We start from the raw sequence: 14755 nt of genomic DNA on the forward strand, positions 1-14755 counted from the left end.
TTGATATACCTTATAAATATCACTTACTTAAGGTGTAAGGAATTTTGTTGTTTATTCAGTCAGTATATAAAACAACTGCCACAATAAATAGTTAAAATATATGTACCACTATTTCAATTCGGCATATTTTAAAACATATTTGGCCCATGATATTACTGGAAAGATCATCTTGATGCAAGAGAAAATTCAGTTTTTTAACGAAAATGGTGGCTTATCAATTAATCGATTAATGATTAATTGATAAGCCGCCATTTAACTTACTATTAAAGAGAGGGTTTTTCTTTACATTTGGAAGAAAGTATTTCATGACAAATAAGGCCTATAGGTTACTTTGAAAGGCTTACAAAAGCATAATATAGGACATTCGATATAGTGCTATGATAAAGCTGTGCTCCAAGCAAGGAGAAAAGACACCAAAAGCCTAATGATCGGCTGACAAAATACCTGGGACAAAATTTGAAGGCTGAATGTGAGACTATGTTCCTTAATGTCAACATTTGTATTCAGATAATGTCTCGGCTTTCTCCCTCACTTGACTCGCTGTGATCCAACAGTTACATAACTCTTTAATCCAGCTGTGCTACTTCTCCTCTTCACTCCCTCTGCTCACTCCTTTTTCCCCTGCCACCGTAATCTGCATACCAAAAGAGCTCTCACTTTGACTGCTCTTGACGTCAAAACACCAATATGGCATTGAAACCCATTCTCAAAATAAAAAAAGTCTCTTTGGACCTTTAGGAAATTTCACATACCCCTAGACCACCTACATTTTAGTAAGAAGACCTTATTTCATGACAATGTCGCAGCGTGGTGGGGTAAGCTCAAACGGTTATTTTGTCACCGGCGGTTGCTATCTCTCCAGCAGCACCCCTTCACCGCGGGGCGCACCAGACAGAAATAGTTTTCCTGTAACAGCGGTAAACGGCAACGTAGCCTTTTTATTTTCCTACTTTTCTTTTTTTTTCATCAGCTGTGAAAGCACGAGTATATTTCATTTAGAGATCATATAGTTTGAAAGAAACAGAACAGAAACTAGGGGTCAAAGTGAAAACAATTCATCATAACCTACAGTGACGCTCACCAGCATTTTCATATACAGATCATGACCTCATACAGCTCTGACAGTTTGCACCAGTCAGAGGCATCACAGCATCGCTATTAATACCACACAAGAGTGGGGTATTGAAGAGAATGAGACATACATCGCAGATACACGGACCCCCTGTTACTAACAAGCAGACAAAACCGGGAAACGTTTTTGGCACATTTTACAGGTGAACGTAAAAGTGAAGTCAATCTCTTCCAGCTGCTTACTGACCCAGCTGTTTTGAATGAAAGGACACTTCATATAAAATGAATCACAGCAAATTAAGGCCAATTCCTTTTTTACTCCAGAGAGACAAATCTGAAAATGATCAAATAATAAAAGTGTATCAGCTAGCCAATTCTCAGATGGTACAACACTTCACTCAGATATGATTGTGAGTTAAAAAAAGAAGAGCAAACCAGCTTACCAGGAGTGTAAATCAGCAGCTCTATCATGATACAATACAGTGTTGAGTTGTTTGGATGACAAGAAAGTCTTTGCAGTTATCTCCAAGTTTGTCACAATACAATATTGATCAAATTCAATTAGGAAGCCTGCATACATTTGACTCAACATCTATAAATCTAACATAGTCATTAAAGGTATAGTGAAGGATGTTCTTTTTCCAGATGGTTCATCAAAATAAGCTGTCCTCGTAATTGTTAATCATTCTGGTGATATTTTAACTTGAGGCCGTCCTATGTGTTCGTCCCGATTTTCAGTTACCGGTGGTGAGTCTGACATAGTGGAGAAGTTGCAAATCATCATATTCAAAGTAAGCTTGTATGAGCGATGCATTAATAGGCTTTCCCTCTCTGGAGTGGGTACAGGGTTGTGCACGTGCATTTCTTTTAAAAGTGGAGAGGGTGGGTCTTTTCAAAAATTCATTAAAATCTTCCACTATACCTTTAACATTTGAAGCCCAAGAAGAGGACCTACTGCAAGGTCTTTGTGAATTCTGAAATTTGTTTTCTGAAGAATTGTTTGCTAAAAAGCTTGGGGAGATGAAAATGCTATTAAACTTAATATATTTCAAATAGGAAACTTGTCTATCCAAGTTATTTGAGTATATAATTCCCACTGTCCCACGCTCTTATGCTTATATTTATACCTAAGGGCTGGGCATACTGTGTTTTGCAAGACGCGATAATAACATTAATTCATCGAATAACGAAAAATACAAACAGTAAAAACTGATCAAAGGATAGCTGCACACTAACGCAGTAGCAATGCTCTTTCACTTATTGGCCAATTTGGGTTGATAGACTAGTTGGTAAAGGAATCCTTCCGATTCATCCCTATGGCCAATCATCCCCTGCCTACAAATGTTGCACTCTGTGTCTGCAGGTAGGAGTATATACGTGTTCACATGCATGCAAGCACACCTGACTTAATGCAAGTCTGAGTCGGTGATAGAACATGAAGCGCATGGGCAGGCAGACTCTTTGGCGGGGGGGGGCGGCCTCATTGGATTAAGCTAGGGGAAACGCTAAACCTTGATATACACACCTAAACAACATCACACGCTTATAACTACATGTATCAAAATAAGGTCTTTACCTAGCACTGACATTGTTCTGCAAGATTTCTAACATATTTGGGGCAAAATAAGCAGCTAAATTTGTTCAAAAAAAAAATATTTTGGTATTAACCATAATTGAAACTTGACACTTGATTGACAACTAATAATGTACTCACTAGAACCCTGGAATAATCTAACATCCAAAAAATAAGTCTCAAACAAGCAGGCTACAAATCTTCATTCTTATTTTCTCTCATAGCAGGCCTAGAGTTTGCTGTTCATTTCTGAAGTCATCTCTTTTGTCTTTAATGTAGTGACATTAGATCCGTGTTTCAGAGCCTTAGGGATATCTTGAAGGTTTTTTTTTGTGTTTTTATTTCAATGTTTCTGTGTGGATCAAGTAAGGCTGGGCGATATATATGTTGTATGGACGATAGAATAATAGATGTGTCTACAGTGCTAATTCTATTTTCTCATTCCTCTAGTTTCTAACACCATTTTATTTTGTATTCAAGCAAATAATTCCCAAGGCAGACTATGATGAACACATTAGGCCAGGCATACACTGTACAAGTTCGCTCTTTTCGGGCCGATTCTCCAGTCATGCGAGAATTTTTTCAATCGACCTGCAGTATACAAAGGGTAAAGAGGGGTGTATTATGAAATTTAGGCAGGATCGGGATGAGTCGGTAATAAAGATGACACAGAGATACACACACAGTGTTTCCGCCACAAAACACAGCAAAGCAAGCACATCAATCAAAGCACGGTGCTGAATAAAAAATTATATTGTTCCAATACAAATTATATTGTCCCCCTTAATGAGACACAAAGGATCGGAGAGCCAGTCGACCCTGGCAGGGCAGCAACCCGCGCAGCTAGGCATTCGTACGCAACCCTAGCAGTATCTGCCAGTGCCAACGGCCACCCGTCATTTATGCCAAACTTCGAAGGAAAATCTTTCGCCCAATCAGGAAAATGATCGTTCACGCCTGGAGCGCATGATTACAGAAACCATAATATGTTTCCGGCATCCCCTGAACCCACCTAGGGCTCGTGGACAGCCGAAACCAAAAACAAGTTACATCATGGTCAGAGCATGGCAGAGAGAGCTCGTGAGTACAAAAACAAATTATATCATGCTCTCAAGGAAACAGAAACTTAGATAATGAGAGCGCTTAGCTAATAAGAGTGCTTCATTTGCGATACAAAACTTGTATGATTGTCAAAGAACATAAAATATAAAACCCATATATATCAAGGGGCTATTAGCTACACTGTACAACAATTGAAATAATCATACAGTGTGTGCCTGGCTTTTGTGTAGTCACGCAGCCTACACTCATATAAGCGGTAAACACTTTTTTTTCTTTTTTTTTCTATCCATAAAGAAGCGCTGTTTTGCAACATGATGCTGCTTTATGGCTTTTGACTCACACACTGCTTTTTGTCATGCTTTACGACACTTAACTAAGGAGAGCATAGAGATAGAGATGCAGGAGGCTGAAGTCTTGAACCTGTGATTGCAACAAAGACAGCTACGCCGGAAGCCCTAGATGAAGCACTTTCACCACTTTTACAGAGCAGACAACGGTTATATGCAAACTATGCTACTAGACCACTTGCTCACCCGACGGCAACACAACAAACCTCTTCTATCACCTAAAGAAGAACCAGAAAAAAATACATACGAATCCAAACAGTTTACGTGGGTTGTAAAACAGTGTGAGGAAGTTGCAAGAATAAAAACCATAGGATTTTGAAAAAAATGAGAAAGGTAACTGTATCTCTACTGCTTCCTCATCTGTCGTCATCTTATGCATATATACTGCTGCACTACAATTTATTTTTCTCTTTTATGACAGTTTTGTAAATGTCACTTCAAAATAAAGTTGTAAAAACTAAGCAATTATATTGTTTTGTCGTATTTTTCAGAGATTGGGTGAAAACGTACATAATTGGGGCATACCCAGAGGGCCATACCAGAACAACCTAGAGCTCAAGGCTCTAAAAACAGTGGAGATGGGTTTTTTTTAACTTCAGGAAGAACTTCCCCAGCTATCCCCATCACCATCTGTGACTACACCATTGACACTGTGGAGTCTTTCTGCTTTATGGAAACTATCATCTCTCAGGACCTAGGAGATGATCGTTCTCCCAGTTAATGTTCAGTGGGAGCTGAACATCAACTCCCTCACCAAGAAAGCCCAGCAGAAGACGTACTTCCTGGGATCTCAAAATCTGCCTTTTTTAGACTTTTTGTCCTAACCAGTTAAAATAGTTCTAGGACCCGCTCACTCAGTTTTGCACATAACGAGACTTTAATGACAAATGGTTCAAATGCTTTCAAGGTTTGGAATATTGTTCTAAAAAAAAAAAATAGCATTCTGCTTTGCTTGTTGGGCATTTGGCAAATGTCTCCGATACGATGCATTAGTGAATGAAGGAATGAGCAATTTTCAACAATGTAGGCCATGTATGTAGAAAACAGTAATTGAACGAATGGATTAAACAAGTTCCCCCTGAAAAAAAAAAAACATTGCAAAGCACAATGATGGTGCACTTCTACTCCTCCGTCATTGAGTCCATCCTCAACTCCTCCATTATCATCTGGTACGCTGGTGCCACCACCAACTGGGCAGACCACGGCATCTCATCTAGTCTGCAAAGAAGGTGATGGGCTGCAATCTACCATCTCTCCAGGATCTGTAGCATCCAGGACTCTGAGGCGTGCAGGGAAGAATGTGGCTGATCCCTCGCACCCCAGCCACAAACTATTTCAGACACTTGCCTCTGACAGGAGGCTGCAGTTAATCAAGACCAAAACCTCACGCCACAAGAACAGTTTCTTCCCATCTGCTACCAGCCTTATCAATAAGGCCCAGAGACCCCATGACACTGACAACTCCCTCCCCCATTCAGGACGTAGTAGCCACACTAACGTAGCATCTCCAGAAACTCCTGAGTTACATTAACGCACAGCCTTCTGTGAATATAGTACATAGCTATATACTATATATTGTATATAGCAAATTGTATGCTTTAAATTGTATATAACTATAGAACCTGTATTCTGTATATATTTTTTTCTGCACCATCAACACCAAGTCAAATTTCTTCTGATTCTGATTCTATTGCAATATATATCATTATTGTGATATAAAATAGTCCATATCATGATATATGATTTTTTCCCATGTCTCCCAGCACTAGGAACAAGTTTCTCTGCTCCCTCCCTGTAGCCCAGACACTCAGCAAGACAATTCTCATAACTCGACATGTGAGAGGTTTCTTGCTGTTGGTTCTGTAAATATTTTGACTGTGTATTGTTGGTCATTCTTTACACAGCATCAGAGTAAACACTGTGACACTAAATGGGAGGCTCTCACTTGCAAAGGATGACTTTAATAAACCTCCCTGAATTATTTCCAACCACAACGGTATAGTTTCTTTCTTCCATTTCCTAATTTATAACCATCTAAACACAGTTACACAGTCTGTATTCTTCTCATTTGCAATTTAAGGTGCAGCTCAGGGAGATACTGTAGGCCCAGGAGTCACGTCATAGTTACATACCAGGTACAGAGAAGGTTGTAAATTACTTCTTGTCCTCCTGAAATATGTATAAATATTTTTTTTACTTTTTCCGATTCAAAAATTGTTTTAGTCATTTTTCATATTCCTATTTATCCATTTAAGTGTCGCCTTTAAGAGCCTCTCTAGATTCATTTAAAACTAAAGAATATCTATGGCTTATATCAAATAATTTACATTCATCTCTCTATAACAGTTTAAAAGATTAAGAAATATTTCACTTACGGAAAATGACCAAAGCGTGTACATAAAGTTGAACCAACCAGTGATTATAGGGAGACAAAATACAGCTTATATGGCCTCAGACCTGCTCTCCCTGGAGTAAAGTGGACTAAATTAAAAGACCATTCTTCAGAGGATGGAGCTGATTTATTAATTCATTACCAGGCTGCATTTGGGCCGTGACCTTGATAGGGCCAGACGACTCTCTCCATCTGAAAGGGCTTCGACTCAACTGCTTACCACATTTTAATCACTTTGCAGGATGTAATGTTTGTTCTGCTGTGTAGACCCATTACAGAAGCATCTGCTCAGAAAATGGGAGGGTTAACAGGAGGTCCCGTACATCATCCCTCCCTTGAATTGTAAATCAATATCCAGATAATTTAAATAAAGATAAATACTTTGCAGGGTAAATAGTGCAGGAGAATTTGTTAGGATGCAGTGGGTTGAGGAATGGGGGACGCGTTCAGTGACCCATTTCCCCCCCTTCCCCCTCCTTCTCGTCGTCTGACTTTGAATCTAAACTCCCTTCATACAGTCAACCATCATAAACATTCCCCGTTACGCAGGCAATTTATAGGAAAAAAACTTAATGTCCCACAAGATGACATCTTAATACATAGCCTTTCTACCAGGTTAAAGCAATTAAAATATGTGAAAACTGCTGAAGGCTTCAGCAGGCCTGTCACTGTGGGTTTTTCAAACACACTGCACGTTTTTCTTCCCCCTGTAATTCAGCCGCCCACTGGCCAGCTGCTTTCTATCCTGCCATATAATCAGAGGTTGCCGAGGGCAGCGACCCATTCAGACCAGGCCGACCAGTAATGTAGCTAACGTAAACAGCTCAGCTTTACACGGCTGCTGTTCTGTGGACGTTTCCACCTCGCTACAAACATGCACTAGTTTTCTAAACAAAGTTTCCAACAGAAATATCTGGCTAAGTAAACCAAACTCTGATTGGGATCCAATATCTCTGAATTCAGCACCAAAGGAGAGACTGACTTTTGATTATTCTATTTTTTGTAAAGCTATTTAAAAAAAAAAACAATGTGAAAAGTGTGGTATGAAAAGGTATTTTAACCACTTTAACTTTCACAGCTCTAAAGAAAATCCAGAACAACTGTCTGGCATAATAAAGAGGCCTTCTGTGTCTAATCTAAGCTACTTCAGCTGTTCTAGAAAGACGTCAGAGGATGGCTGGAGAACATTTAGAGAAAAAATAACATCATGAAAACCAGACAGCACAACAGACGGGTCAGGATCAACACAAGTTTTAAACATCTCACTGAGCTACGTTCAAACAATCGCTCACATAAAAAAGGGGGAAAGCCTTGCATCGCTGCTAGGCACCGAATTAGGATTGGGTATTGTTTTTTAATTTAAGCCATTCTGGATCTGATTGCGTCTTTCTATCCAGGTTCTGATCGATTCTCAACTCTTCTAAGAAGGATCATAAAAGGTTACATGTTATGAATCAGCTGGCTAAAGGACTTTAGTCTGTTTAAATGGTTTGAACTTAAAGTTTAATTCCTGGAACGTCTAACTTTGTGTGAACGTTAATATAAATGATCACATAGTTATTTTTAACTACGATAAAAATATCAGAATTATGAACTAATATAAAGCTTATGAATCACATGAGTTATGTTTTCACTGAGCTTTGTTGTTTAAAACATCATTAAAACACATTTACATTTATCCAATGCCTGCATGTTTCTTCTGCCGCACAGGACAATTTTATTATTTCATTTACCCGATTCTGAAATCGGTGCAGTGCTAGGCTGAGTGCAGGAAGGTTGCGGAGTTTATATCCTAAGCATTGTTTGCTAACCTCTGTTTTCACATGATCAAATTTTATACTTCGCCATTTAGTTAGCAGGTTTTATCATATGGAACAGATCCCAAATGAACAACAATAAACAATGGATGAAGTTATGCTTTAAATTATTCATAAATTTGGCAGCTCTACTCTAAAATGCTTTTCATTATATCAACCACGCAAAGGAAACAAGTTGGTTTACTGTGAAGATGTAAAGTAAGAGGAACAATACATAGGCTCTGTTTTTCCTGCAGAAGGTGCGCAATGAACTTAGAGGAAGGAGAAATTTCCACAGGGAGCCTATCGTAGCACATTACCAGTGCAGCAGGTCAAAGAGGATGCTCTTACCCCGACTCTGTCTGTGTTTAATCATGTCAACCATTAGCCGTGCTTTGCAGTATATAATCCCATCACCGGTGTCGCAGGAAGCCATCTGGTCATTTCCTTTATAAACTTTAAGCCCCACCTTTGAATGCAGCAGCAGAAACAGATGGTTGCGCACACAATGCTGCAGATTCTTCTACGCTAATATTGGGCAGCTTTCCGTTTCTGTTCAGAAGCCTGGGCATGGAAACTAGGAATAGAAAATAATTTTTTTTGCACCATTCCGAGAAAATTTAAAGGTTAGAACGGGTTCTGATCGATTCCCAATGCCCAAACCAATAGCTAATCCACCTAAATTGAAAGGAGAGTATGGATCAGAGAAGCAGTGAAAAGACCAAAAACAAATACAAAAAACATAAAACATGTGGGAAATGGTGCCTTCCATGTGTGACAAAAAAAACAAAATTTCACATGAAACTACTCTTAACATATCAACCCCATCATGAAACATAGTGGTGTTAGCAAAATGTTGTGGGAGAAATATCTTTCACCAACACCTTTAATCACACCTGACAGAGATGTGGATGGAGTTAAATCCAGGTAACAAACCTGTTATAAGCTGCAAATACCCAAGAGACTAATGTGGATGCTCACATTCCAGCAGGGCTGCAACCCAAAACATAGAACCAGTGCAGCAAAGGAATGATTTAAATCAAAGCATATAAAAGAGTCAGAATCAAAGTCCAAAACTAGATCCAATTGTGAAGCAAAATCAACAAAAAACAACTTTTGTAGACACTTAATCATATTGTACTACTGAAGGTTTGTGGTTATTTGTAGTTCTACGCTGTCTTGGCTTATGGGCGGCGTGTGAAAGAAGTAAAAAACATTAAATAAAAAAAACATTAACTATTTAAGTTGCCTGTAGCATCATGGAAAAAAAATGTGAAAAAGGTTAAAAAAGGTATAAGCAGCTAAACTAACAAGAAATGCTGTCTACCTAAACTGACAGAGCGCAGGGGAGATAATTAATAAGAGAAGCAACCACAAGGCTATTAGCAGCTCTATAGAATGGAGGAGGTCACAGCTCAGGAGAGAGATCTGTTAAATGTATACCTATCAAACACGCACTAGACAAATCAGATCTATATATATATTACACTATTAAGAATATATCCACTGTTAAGGAATGTTCTGTTTAAAATGAGCCGCAAGCCAGGTAGGGTGCATATTAGGGCTGCAACTAACAATTATTTTGTAAATTTATTAATCTGTCAATTATTTTTAAAATTTTATTCCTCTTAAATACAAAATGTTTATATATTTTTTAGCATTTTGATATAATAACCGCTGAAATTGGGTTGCTCTGTCAGCTAAAAGTATGTTTTACATTATCTACTCTTTGATCTCTATGCCCTAGTGCATATACAGCAAATACACTTGTAAGTCAAACAAAGCCAGATTTGATGTTTTTACAAACAAAATTACAAAATTCTACATTGAAACAATTAATCTTGATTAATCGATTATTGAAATATCGACAACTAATATAGAAATCAATTAATCATTAACTGGAGTTTGGCCAGAGCAGCCCACCTTGAGCTGCACTTAGATCAAAATTGTACAAAAAAAAACACAAAAAGTATTTTGCATTTATAGTAAATCAAACATTTTCATCTGTCAATATTTTCTATCCAAAACTGGAAAAAAAAAATTTGTTTCATTTCTTTTTGTTTTACACTTGTGTAAATAAAATGACACATAAATCTGCGTAAGTCTAAGTCTAAGTTTAGTTTCACCTGGTTTAATTTCATAAAAGAATCTATAAGGAACCGTTTGCCATCGGATTATTACAAAAAATTGACAGATTAATCAAAATAATCGTTAGTTTCAGCCCTAGTTCTATGCATTAAATATTTAACACTCAATCGCCACTGTGAAACATGGTGGTGGCAAAATCCTTGCTATAGGGATGGATAGAGCTAGGGGTGGGTATTTATCGTATAGTTCATCATCATCATGATAAGTTTCTAGTCATTATAAGAAACTTAATTTATCATCTAAACAATGAATTTGAATCATTTGGTATAATTACTGCTCTAAGTGAGTTGCTCTGTCAACTAAAGGCACATTTTAGTGCCTTTAGTTGCAAATTATTTCAATAATCGATTTATTACAATTAATCCGATTAATTGTTTCAGCCCTAGAAATAACTATACATTACTTGATTTAACAAGTAATGTTTCAACCACCCACCTTCAAAATGGTTCGATCCATCATTCTACCATCAAGGACTCTGGGAGGGAGTCAGTCTGAGCTCTCTGCAGAACAAAGCGCTTCCTTATGAGTGATGGACCTGCTATAGCAGTGTGTGCCTGACTTTAACCAGAATATGTTACACTGCTCAATTTATACTTAATACCAACACATTCATATGATTACTAGTCCATGTGTTTGCTGTGCTTAAACTTAAAATAGACTTTTTTATGTGTTTAGGTAGGAGTTTGCTAACCTTCCAGGTGTTCAGTACAACTGTCCGGTTTAAACTGGAATGGGAGAAGCTAGCTGCTGTCATATGCATGTGTTTATAAAAGCCAAGATGCTACTAATGACAAGCTAACTGGATGCCCATTGGGGTGGCAGTGGCGTCAGAGGCGCAGGAGTTTGCGATCGGAGGGTTGTTGGTTTGAGCCCCAGCTCCAGTTTTCAGTGTTGTTGTGTCAGTGGGCAAGACACTTCACATGCATTGCTTATTGATGGTGGTCAGACGGCCCGGTGGGGCCACTATATGGCAGCCTCGCTTCTGTCAGTGAGCCCCAGGGCAGCAGTGGCTATAATGTAGTTTGTGCATGAATAGGTGAATGACTGAATGTGGTGTAGGACTTATAGGTACTTATGGGGACTAATGACAGGCCCCTATGAGGAGAAGTTCTGATCTTGGGGTGGGGGTAAGGTTTAGAGCTAATGTGTGAATTAAGTTTAGATGTGTCCTAAAGCTGATTTACACTCAGAAAGCAGGTTGTCTGCCTGTGTGTCGCAGTTAACGCAGATATCCCCCCGCCCCTGCTGCAGACACTCAGATGCACCTATCCAACAGGAGACTGGAGGCCTCTGATTGGTCAAATCTACATCCACTCTACACTATCCGTATTTCCTGTTTGGTACCTTACCAGCTAGAAGAGCAAGGTGCGCAGGAATGCTGGGACCCTTTTTCCACCTGGATCCCCGCTCTTTTTCACCTTCATGTCCCTCTGTTGTCACACAAACTTGCCCCCACTTCCTCAGCGCCTCGGCCGTATCCAGACCCACAGCTAGTTTGTGATTGTCCCTTTTGCGTTGTGGCGTGGAATAACATAGCGCTGACCATGCTTCAAAATTGGGCATAAATCAAAAATATCTGCAACAAGCTCACTGTGACACACTGTTGCAGGAGTATAACTAGAACTTTAAGTATGTGATGGTAGTGGTTGGGGTTAGGGCAAGGGTCACGGTTAAGCCATAGAAATTAGTTGGAAATGAATGGAAGTCAAAGGAAGGTGCCCACAAGGATAGTGTGACACAAGATATGTTTGTGTGAGAGAGTGTGTGCAAACAGCCTCATCATGGTCATTTCATTATTTGTTTAAAAAAAGAAAGAAAAGCAACATGATTGGGGTAGGAGTAGCCCAAATAAATATTTATACATCTTAATCTGAAAAACATTATTTTGATGATCGCCCATAATTAAACGCCTTCCAGAAACATCCTATGCTTAACATATCAGTGGACCTTCGTCTAAACAAGACATATATAGTTTTCCTAATCATCTTTATGCTTTACTTGCTTTATTTTACTGTACAGGGAAGAGAAGAACAGAGAGATGAGACAAAGCAGAGCAGGGAAAGAGAAGAAGAGATGCAGCTACCACACCAATTTAACTTAAAATCTGCCTTTTGATTTGAGAGATAAAACTACTGGACCCAAATATTTAGAACTGTTATAGTTCCCACTCACTCAGTTTTGCACACAGAAGTGCCTTTCAAGGAAACTGGTTAAAAGGATTTAAATGGTTGGAATATTCCTGTCAAAAAATGCTGCTTTCTGCTTTGATTGTGGGATATTTGGCAAAAGTCAGATGTAAATGAATGATAGAAATTGGTAAAAGGCACTAAACAGGTTTAAAAAATGATGAAAATATATGTAGAAAACAGGGACATTTATCAGGCCTGATAAGGCAGCTCTCTGGGAGCTCAGCACACCTAAACCTCTGACCCTAGAATCGCCCCTGGCTTCAGACAACGTGTTCCAGCCAAACAATACAACCAAAAGAGATTGACTGAGATTGATTTGTTTTATGCTTCCATTCACTTATTTCTACTGGTCTATCACATCCAGACGTGTTTGCTGTAGACTGAGTGTGACAAAACGTGGGGCATGAATATTTAAGCAAAGCTCTATAAATAGGCCAGCAAAGTTTCTATCTGCCCAACCACACACACACATACACACCCACACACACACAGGGTCTGCAGCTACTGGCACTTTCTCATTGAGCTCAAAAAAACAACAGTGAGGCTTCTGCCAAACCTGATCCTGTGACATGTGCATGACTGCAGATGAGCAAAGCATCTGTCATTCTGTGTCACCCACCTCTGGGGGAAACCAGCGCAAGCTTAGAAATAAAAGCTGTTTGAGTTCATGCAGGCATGAAGAGATGGTTTAGACGGTGGCCCTTACGTATCTGCTGATGATGTTCCGAAGCAGGTTGAAATCCATCCTTCCAGACAGCTCCGGTGGAGGCAGAGGCAGAGACGGCTCAGCTCTCCCTGGATCTTCCTCAGCGCTACCTAAAGAAGCGCAGGTTTCCAAATGGATCCATCTCTCTCCGCCACCGGCGCCGCTGCCTTTTCTGCGTTTCTAGCGAAGAGCGACGGTCTCTTTTTCCTCTCTCAGCTACTCCGCTCCTGTGATTTTCATGGCATCCCTGGAAGGAAGACCCACGCAGCCCCCCGAGCTCCCAGCCCCTTAATCCCGCACCGCCCGCCACATTTCAACACGCGTTTCTTTTCTCTTTAACCGTTCAACTGCTTCGCATTGTTTTATCTTCACTGTTTGAAAGGGTTTATTCATCAAACAGATGCGTCCTGGCGGAGACGGAGTGTGTGCGTTCCCGTAGTAAGAGCGGTGGCCCTTGGTGTGGAGCTGCCAATCGTCAACAGGGCGCACTCGTCAGATGACTGCGTGACGCATGCGCAAAAGCGCTCCTCTCATCTCCAATTTAAATAGCTCTGATGCAAGGAGCACCTGCTCAAATGGGAAAAAAAAGAATCCCACTGCAGTCCATAAAATCTTTAAATAAAGAACAAATTCAGGGGGAAAAAAGATCCCATGAACATTACCCTATACTGTAAACCTTAATTAGACCGTGTTACTTTCTCCATTATGTTCTTTGAAAAAAATCTCCAACAGATCCCATACCAGCTATTACTTTTTTAGTGCTGCTCTTTAATAATGTCCAGATAAGCAGAGAGTGTAAGACTAAAAACTTCCTTATATACATGATGTGTAATACAATGAGACAAACATAAAACAATGCAAAAGGTTAAACTATGTCTTCAAATGCTTTTTCATTCTCCATGAATCTGTACTCGGCAGGACTAAGTCTTTGACGTCATTTCTCCCCATCAGTATTTAACCTCTAAGTGTGTGTTATGTCAACGCTATTTCAGTGCCTTGAGTGCAGGCGGCTGGTATCCCAAACATGCTTTGTCTAAACAACAGGACGAAAATCTAATTATAAGTTCACAGTTCCGCAGTTGGTACAATTCTGAAATCTATCTATCTATCTATCTATCTATCTATCTATCTATCTATCTATCTATCTATCTATCTATCTATCTATCTATCTATCTATCTATCTATCTATCTATCTATCTATCTATCTATCTATCTATCTATCTATCTATCTATCTATCTATCTATCTATCTATCTATCTATCTATCTATCTATCTATCTATGAAAATTAATCTTATATTTTTACCATGTTTCCTCCTACTGGTGCTAATATTAGAAGTAGCCTAACCAGTCATGACTTCATTCATAGAGATATGTTTAGTTTGTCATTAAGAAATGGATGAATGCATTTAAAATACATTTTTCTAACTTCAGAACTTTATACTATGTTATAATGTTTTGAGCTGTGATGGG

At 39.2% G+C, this 14755-nt stretch overlaps 1 protein-coding gene across 4 annotated transcripts in view; it reads right to left on the minus strand.

Moving 5' to 3' along the window:
• The window catches only part of LOC119794729 (probable phospholipid-transporting ATPase IH), a 52497-nt gene extending 38712 nt beyond the window's left edge, over positions 1-13785 (minus strand). For all 4 annotated transcript variants that reach the window (XM_038302395.1, XM_038302394.1, XM_038302397.1 and 1 more), the window contains exon 1: positions 13285-13785. In XM_038302395.1, coding sequence (XP_038158323.1) covers positions 13285-13323 — 39 coding nt within the window. In that variant the 5' untranslated portion in view covers positions 13324-13785. The remainder of the gene's footprint in view (positions 1-13284) is intronic.
• Positions 13786-14755: the final 970 nt, after the last annotated feature.

The sequence above is a fragment of the Cyprinodon tularosa genome, unplaced genomic scaffold, assembly GCF_016077235.1.
Source record: "Cyprinodon tularosa strain WSP-4 unplaced genomic scaffold, ASM1607723v1 ctg49, whole genome shotgun sequence".
Classification (NCBI taxonomy): Eukaryota; Metazoa; Chordata; class Actinopteri; order Cyprinodontiformes; family Cyprinodontidae; genus Cyprinodon; species Cyprinodon tularosa.